General features: G+C 35.5%; 1 protein-coding gene across 1 annotated transcript; it reads right to left on the reverse strand.

The window, feature by feature from the left end:
• Window positions 1–680: 680 nt before the first annotated feature.
• Window positions 681–2,303, reverse strand: LOC123667972 (piggyBac transposable element-derived protein 4-like). Its single transcript, XM_045601802.1, has one exon. It carries the CDS (start codon window positions 2,301–2,303, stop codon window positions 681–683), a length of 1,623 nt encoding a protein of 540 aa, XP_045457758.1.
• Window positions 2,304–8,857: the final 6,554 nt, after the last annotated feature.

An 8,857-nucleotide genomic window follows, 5' to 3' on the forward strand; every position in this document is an offset into this window, starting at 1 on the left:
AATTTTACATATTTTAATTCAAAGTACTTCACGAGTAAGATAAAATATTTTATTACAATCATTATTCTATTGTCTTTGTGCTTTGTTTGGATCATATTCGAAATCATGTTTCATTTGGAACAAAAATTTTAGTAAAAAAGTTGAGTATTTTAACACGCTAAGCGCCATGTGTATCATTTTCGATACACACTGTACAAACACTTGTGTATCTTTTTCGATACACGAACAACACCCCAGTCTTTAGCCTCGTGTATCGTTAACGCACACAGTTTTCATATATTTTATACTACACAAATATTGCTCTGGCCTAGGGGATTTTTCTGGTGCATTGGGGTTGGGATTGCTCAATTTTTTTAGAAATTATGAAGAAAAATGTATGGGGAAGAATAAAATAGTAAAATTATTTTGAATGTTCTAGTTTTATTATAAAAAAAATCAAAAGGTAACAAAGGTTTTATGAATAAAAGTAATATTATCTTATATCTAATCTAGTCAATGCGTATTATTGAAACAAGTTTTGCAAATAATTACATCACAAACAGAACACTTTGTGTTAACTTGTGACGCTCGTACTACTTTGCCATTTACTTCGATTCCTTTCCTTCCGTACTTTTTGTAGCATTCTGAACAACGCCCGCGAACTGCCTTTTCTCCAACTTTATTCTTTACAAGATAGTGTTTCACATTTCCTGAGGCTCTTCTTGGCATCGAAGTAGATGGTCAGTTACACAGGGCTGAGAATGTCTATCAAGTAGTCCTGTGATAACTTGTTCTCGAAATTCCGTGATGGTTAGTTTCTTTTTGGTAGAATATTTGTTATAGAGAAAATGGGCATTGACTAGGCTTGTTCCCCATAGTACCTCAATGAACAGCTTTCGGTACCATTTAGTACAACGCCTCAAAGCACTGCCATATGTGGCCATTTGGTCGCTAATATCAATAGATGTTTTGCCGCTGTTATAGTTACTGATGGTTACTGGCCTGATAATAGGTGTCCTTTTTCTAGTTTGGGTGACCTCTGTCTTGAGACCAGATGTTTTTATTGTGAGCATTCTCACATCCCGTTTATCGCGCCATTTCAAGACTACAATGCCATCTTTAGTTTGCTTACAGCTCATTTCCCCTCTTTTCAATTTCGCAGCAATGACATCTTTTGGTAGATGTTTTCGGTTGGATCTGAGGGTACCAACAAGGTGGGTTTTTCGGCGTCGTAGTCTGTATGCTAGCGGGACGCTTGTGTAATAATTATCGGTATAAATAGTTCTTCCCTCGTCAAGAAGACCTTGCGCAAGAGTCATAACCGTTTTTTCCGAAACATCGACGTCTTTTTCTTTCGATTTTCCGCAATATACATATAAATTCCAGGTGTAACCCTTTTCAGTGCAGAGCTTGAACACCTTGATACCATATTTCGCTGCTTTATTAGGTATATATTGGCGAAATATCAATCTACCGCGCCAAGGAATGAGAGATTCGTCGACGCAGATGTCTTCGCCTGGGGTGTACATTTTCTTATAATTCTCAATAAATTTATCAAGTACATCTCTAATTTTGCACAATCTGTCCTCAGTATCTGCTTCAGTGTTATCCGAAAAATGTATGTATTTCAATATTAGCTCAAAGCGATTTCTTGGCATGACTGTTCTTGCCAATGGAAGTCCATAAAGTTTATGTACTCTCCAATAATCTTTTATTGCAGGCAGTTTCACTAAGCCCATCCAACCAATTAATGCCAAAAATTTGAGCATTTCGTCGACAGTGACTGGATACCAAGAATGCGCTCGAGCTTGGGGACCTACGTCGTTGTTATCTAATAGGTTCTGTGTAGCAAAAAGATTAGTTTGTTCAATAATGTGCTCCACAATGTCTCTTGTCAGAAAAAGATCAAAGTAATCAATAGGGTTTGCATTTGCCAAGATACCCGTATAAATGTCTTTCATTCCTGAAAAAGGCACAGTGTACGGTATCTGTTCTGGATCATCTGCAGTTGGCATAACCCATTCTAGGTTTTCAATTTTTTGTTTGACCCATTCAGACTCTGATATCTCTGTTGAGGTGGCTCCAGAAGTACTTGGAAGATTAACTGTATCGTCTGGTGGCATTGTTTTTGAACGTGGAGTTCTTCGTCTCTGTATATCTGGCAGTGCAGGCAATTGATCCTCTGAAAATGTTGAAATTCGTCTTGATGTAGGTGGTGGATTCCAAGCTTCATTTCCACTATCTGATTCGCTTGAATCGTCATAACTTTCTATACTGGGACAGAAATCGGGATCGTCCATTGAATCATCACTACTATAGTCCATTTTTACAATATTCTCACGTCTCTTTTGGTTATTATACACTTTACTAACTCTGTATCACTTGTTTCTGAAACAAATGAGAAGAAAATTTTAGGAAAAACTGTTGTTATTCCCATAATTCTCTTCTCATTTGCTTCTTATTTCTTTCTTCTCTTTTTCTCAACTCTGGTTGCTAATCTGAAACAATAAAAAAATAAATTACTAATGTGTATCTTTTTTGCACACATGGCCCATGAAAAAGTTTTGAGCGTTAACTATTTTCACAGGCCCGTGTATCGAAAAAGATACACACTAAGAGGAGGGGGTGGGAGAGGGTGGGGGGTAGAAAAAAATTATCCTCTATTACATCTAGATGGTTTTAGATCAAAAAAATTTTTTTTAAATAAAAGTCAAATTTTGGTGGTATTGGCATATAGGGCTTGGCGCTGAGCGTGTTAAATGTATTGTTTCGATTCAACTATCCTGAAACAACTAAAAAACAGTTAAACCTGTATATTATTTCAAAAACTTTAAAAATATCCGTATTTTCTTGTGTGAATAAAAAAACAATATATTTATATTTTACTAGCTGTGCCCGCGGCTTCGCCCGCGTTGAATTTTAGTGTGGCACAAAGTTTTCCCGGAAAACTTCCAGTAAACTCTCATCAAAATCGGCTTAGCCGTTCCGTAAACCTTTCTCTTGAAGCCCTCTCTCCATTGGTGAAAGATCACAAATGCTTTTGGGAACTTTGTTTTATAATACACTAACTGTTGCCCGCGACTACGTCCGCGTGGTTATGAAGATATGTATTACTATTAAGATGCTTAACGCAAATTATTTTTTATTTCTGTCACTTGAAATGCTTATCAGACTGAGTAACTTTTTAAAAGACACAATTTAGTATAATTTAATAGTTATTTTATAATACCTCTCTATACACCACATTTTTAGTTTTATTTTCAGGCTGCAGTATAAGTAACCTATCAGGCGAACTTATAGCTGCTGTATATGTTTCATACAAATTATCAACCTCAATTAAACCACCTTAGCGGTGGAATATCGCAGTCCGTTCTTAGCGGACGTCGACTAACTATAATCTACCTCCCTACCAAATTTCATCTTTATAGGGATAAGCACACCCATTATACGTGAGTCTCCATGACAAAATATTGTGTATAATCTTGTACGTATAAAAAATTGTTAAATAAATAAATTATACATCCTGGATGGATGGACCGTCCAGCGGTATTTGAGTTCTCATGATGAGTGAGTCAGTGACCTTTCTCTTTTATATATATAGATTACAATGCATTATTTGGACACCTCCTCACCATTTATAGAGCACACATTTTAAATTTCAAGTCTCGTACTTCAAAAACATAGGACTTTCATACAAACTTCCAACCCCTGTTCAACCCCTTAGGGGTTGAGTTTCGTAAAATTCGTTCTTAGCGGATGTCTACGACCTATAAGGAACCTACCTGCCAAATGTCAAGTTTGTATCTGTTATAGTTTCGGAGATTTCGTGATGAATGAATCAACCTACGATCCCCCGTTTTAACCCCAAAAGGGAGTCGGTTTCTAAAGGTACATTATTTGGACACCTCCTTACCATCTATAGAGCACACATTTTAAGCTTCAAGTTTCTTACTTCAAAAACATAGGACTTTCATACAAACTTCCAACCCCTGTTTTATCCCCTTAGGAATCGAGTATCGTAAAATCCGTTCTTAGCGAATATCTAAGTTCTATAAGGAACCTACCTGCCAAATGTGAAGTTTGTGCTGTTATAGCTTCGGAGATTTTGTGATGAGTGAGTCAACTTACCATACCCCGTTTTAACCCTAAAAGGGAGTTGATTTCTGAAGATGCATTATTTGAACACCTTCTCACTATATATATATATAGAGCATACATTTTAAATTTCAACTCTCTTTCTTCAAAAACATAGCACTTTTATACAAACTTCCAACCCCCGTTTTATTCCCTTAGGGGTCGAGTTTCGTAAAATCCGTTCTCAGTGGATGTTTACGCCCTATAAGGAACATATTTGCCAAATTTCAAGTTAATAGCTGTTATAGTTTCGGAGATTTCGTGATGAGTGACTCAACCTACCATCCCCCGTTTTAACCCCAAAAGAGAGTTGATTTCTAAAGTTTCATTATTTGGACACCTTCTCACCATCTATAGAGCATACATTTTTAAATTTCAAGTCTCTTACTTCAAAAACATAGGACTTTTATACAAACTTCCAACCCCCGTTTTATTCCCTTAGGGGTCGAATTTCGTAAAATTCGTTCTTAGCAGATGTTTACACCCTATAAAGAACCTACTTACCAAATTTCAAGTTTGTAGCTGTTATAGTTTCGGAGATTTCGTGATGAGTGAGTCAACCTATCATCCCCCGTTTTAACCCCAAAAAGGAGTTGATTTCTAAAGATACATTATTTTGACACCTTCTCACCACATATAGAGCATACATTTTAAATTTCAAGTCTCTTACTTCATAACTTCATAGACATAGGACTTTTATAGAAACTTCCGACCCCCAATTTACCCTCTTAGGGGTCGAGTTTCGTAAAATCCATTCTTAACAGTAATTTACGCCCTATAAGGAGTCTACCTGCTAAATTTCAAGTTTGTAGGTGTTATAGTTTCGGAGATTTCGTGATGAGTGGGTCAACGTAACATCCCCCGTTTTAACCCCAAAAGGGAGTTGATTTCTAAAAAACATTATTTGGGCACCTTGTTACCATCTATAGAGCATACATTTTAAATTTCAAGTCTCTTACTTCAAAAACATGGGACTTTCATACAAACTTTCAACCCCCGTTTTACCCCCTTAAAGGTTGAGTTTCGTAAAATTCGGTCTTAAAGGATGTCTACGCCCTATAAGGAATCTATCACCCAAATTTCAAGTTTGTAGCTGTTACAGTTTCGAAGATTTTGTGATGAGTGAGTCAACCTACCATCCCCCGTTTTAATCCCAAAAGGGAGTTGATTTCTAAAGATACATTATTTGAACACCTTATCACCATCTATAGAGCATACGTTTTAAATTTCAAGTCTCTTACGTCAAAAACATGGGACTCTCATACAAACTTCCAACCCCCATTTTACCCCCTTAGGGGTTGAGTTTCGTAAAATCCGTTCTTAGCGGATGTCTACTTCCTATAAGGAGCCTACCTGCCAAATTTCAAGTTTGTAGGTGTTATAGTTTCGGAGATTTCGTGATGAATGACCTTTCGCGTTTATATATATTATAGACTAGCTGTGCCCGCGGCTTCGCCCGCGTTGAAATTAGTTTGTCACAAAGTTTTCCCGGCAAAATTCCAGGGAAACTCTCATCAAAATCGGCTTAGCCGTTTCGTAAACCTTCCTCTTGCCAATGGTGGAGCCCTCTCTCCAATGGTGAAACCGCATGAAAATCCGTTCAGTAGATTTTGAGCGAATCGATCACATACACTTTTGGGGACTTGGTTTTATAATACACTACCTATTGCCCGCGACTACGTTCGCGTGGTTATGATGTTCGCGCATATCTATGCATTACTATTAAGATGTTTAACGCAAATCAATCGTTCAAGTTGAAATCAGTCAGTTGAAATGCTTATCAAACTGAGTAACTTTTTAAAAAGCATAATTTAGTACAATTTAATAGTTATTTTTATAAAACCTCTCTATACACCACATTTTTAGTTTTATTTTCAGGCTGTATATTTTTCATACAAACTATCAACCCCAATAAAATCCCCTTAGCGGTGGAATATCGTAAAATCCGTTCTTAGCGGACGTCTGCTAACTATAATCTACCTCCCTGCCAAATTTCATCTTTGTCCAACCTGGATAGATAGACCATCCAGTGGTTTTTGAGTTCTCGTGATGAGTGAGTTAATGACCTTTCTCTTTTATATATATAGATTACGATGCATTATTTGGATACCTCCTCACCATCTATAGAGCATATATTTTAAATTTCAAGTCTCTTACTTCAAAAACATAAGACTTTCATACAAACTCCCGACCCCCGTTTTATCCCCTTAGGGGTCGATTTTCGTAAAATCCGTTCTTAGCGAATGTCTACGTCCTATAAGGAACCTACCTGCCGAATTTCAAGTTTGTAGCTGTTATAGTTTCGGAGGTTTCGTGATGAGTGAGTCAACCTACCATCCCCCGTTTTGACTCCAAAAAAGAGTTGATTTCTAAAGATACATTATTTGGTCACATTTCTATCATCTATAGAGCATACATTTTAAATTTCAAGTTTCTTACTTCAAAAACACGGGACTTTTACACAAACTTCCAACCCCTGTTTTACCCCCTCAGGGGTCGAATTTTGTAAAATTCGTTTTTAGCGAATGTCTATGCCCTATAAAAAGCCTATCTGCCAAATTTCAAGTTTGTAGGTGTTATAGTTTCGGAGATTTCGTGATGAGGGAGTAAACCTACCATCCCCCGTTTTTACCCCAAAAGGGAGTTGATTTCTAAAGATACATTATTTGAACACCTTCTCATCATCTATAGAGCATAAATTTTAAATTTCAAGCCTTTTACTTAAAAAACATAGGACTTTCATACAAACTTGCAACCCCCGTTTTACCCCCTTAGGGGTCGAGTTTCGTAAAATCCGTTCTTAGCGGATGTCTACATCCTATAAGGAGTCTACCTGCCAAATTTCAAGTTTGTAGGTGTTATAGTTTCGGAGATTTCGTGATGAGTGAGTGACCTTTCGCTTTTATATATATTATAGATTACATCGAAAAATACGCAAAAACAACGAATACTTTTTTTCTAATTTAATAAAACTTTTAATTTGGTTCACTAGAACAAAAAACTATGATATATAACTTTCTTAAGTTTATTTAAATAAATATGACGTTGAAACATTTAAATATTACAAATAATGTTAATATCGCTTATTAGATGAAAAATGTTTGTGTATGATGTAATGTTTCAATAGCATTACCTGTAACTCAAGTAAACTATTTCAGCATAAAAATAAATGTGCGTGCGCGCACATCTTGCTTTTTATTTATGTTTACGACGTTTTTCATTAAATGAGAAAAAAGAAAAAGAGTGCATGCATAAAGTAAAAGTATAATTTTATTTATGCCTAATAATTGTTTTATTTTTTTTATATTTTTTATTTTTAAGCGTACGGCTCACCTGATGGTAAGAGATTATTGTAGCTTATAGCCTGCAGGCTATAAGCTAGATGCTTCTCGTGTTGCAACACGAGAAGCATCGCAAACGCATTTGTGACCCTATAGTATGTTCTGCTTGCACAACAACACTGCTTGAGAGCAGTTTTACTTAGCTGTTGTCTTCTGTAAGGTTGAGGTACTTCCCCCGTAAGGCTGCTCCATATTTTGAGCAGGATATTTCCTGTTGTGCCTCAATGAAATTATTGTTATAACTTAGTTTTATACTTCATACTTTATTGAAAACTACAAATACACTATAAACAATAAATGTAGTTACATAATTATTATGAAGTACAATGTGCGGACTTAGGGTTAATAGCTGTTTCTTCCAGACAACCGAATCGTGTGGTAATCGTGGTTAGGTAGAACAAACATTTTAGCTTTTTTTTTTTTTAATTTGATCTTTTATAAAAGACTAAGTCAATAGTATAATTGTGATTCAAATGAAGAAAAAACTGAATTCAGTTACATCGAAGGTATACGAAAAAATTGCCAAGTAAATACGCGTTATCAAAAATTACTCAAAAAGTAGTAATCAGATCTCGATCAAATTTAAAAAAGTCTACAAGACAAGCAACAGCTTTTGATTAAAACAAGAATCATCAAAATCAGTAAACCCAGTGAAAACTTATGCGGTATAGTACAACCTAGGTCGACAAAAAACTAGTCAACTAAATACGCATTATTAGATATAATTCAAAAAGTACCTACTTGCCAGATCTCAATTAAATTTAAATGAGACCACTTGACACGCACCACCTTTCGATTAAGATAGTCGAAATCGGTCCACCCAGTCAAAAGTTCTGAGGTAGTTACGTAACAAAAAAATACAATGGAATTGAGAAGAGAGGGCTCTTCCTTTTTTGGAAGTCGGTTAAAAAGAAGCTTGAAGCCATAATTAGGACAGTTATTTTTTTTTTTAATAAAGAAAAGAAACGTTTTTTTCATAGTTAAACTCCTAAAATATGCGGCCGTCGAGAGGGGTCTTAGAACAAAGGAGGAGTTTAAGAACTAATAATGGTGTACAAAAAATCTTTCATCTAAGAAAGTCTTGAAAGCAGACAGTTTTTTTAGCTTGTCTAAAAGATATGTATGAATTAGAAACGTGGAAAAAGTATTAATTTCATCAAAAAGAGACATCTTTTTGGATAAAAGTATAGCTATCTACTAGATGACGTACTTCTTCATAATAAATACAAAACAACATTTTTATCACTCCATTGCCGTCATCGTGAACTTTTATGAAGCCAAATGCGACTCGATGTGGCCTAAGATTTCGTACTACTTTTATGCACTTATTTTTTACGCTACATATTTTACAAAATTCAACAATAAATATTGAAAAATATTTTTCTTCTATGATAATTTTTTTT

This window comes from Melitaea cinxia, chromosome 3, assembly GCF_905220565.1.
Source record: "Melitaea cinxia chromosome 3, ilMelCinx1.1, whole genome shotgun sequence".
Lineage (NCBI taxonomy): Eukaryota > Metazoa > Arthropoda > Insecta > Lepidoptera > Nymphalidae > Melitaea > Melitaea cinxia.

Excerpts from the sequence above, each read along its gene's own strand:
- LOC123667972 (XM_045601802.1), bottom strand. The coding sequence starts at position 2,303 with ATGGACTATAGTAGTGATGATTCAATGGACGATCCCGATTTCTGTCCC.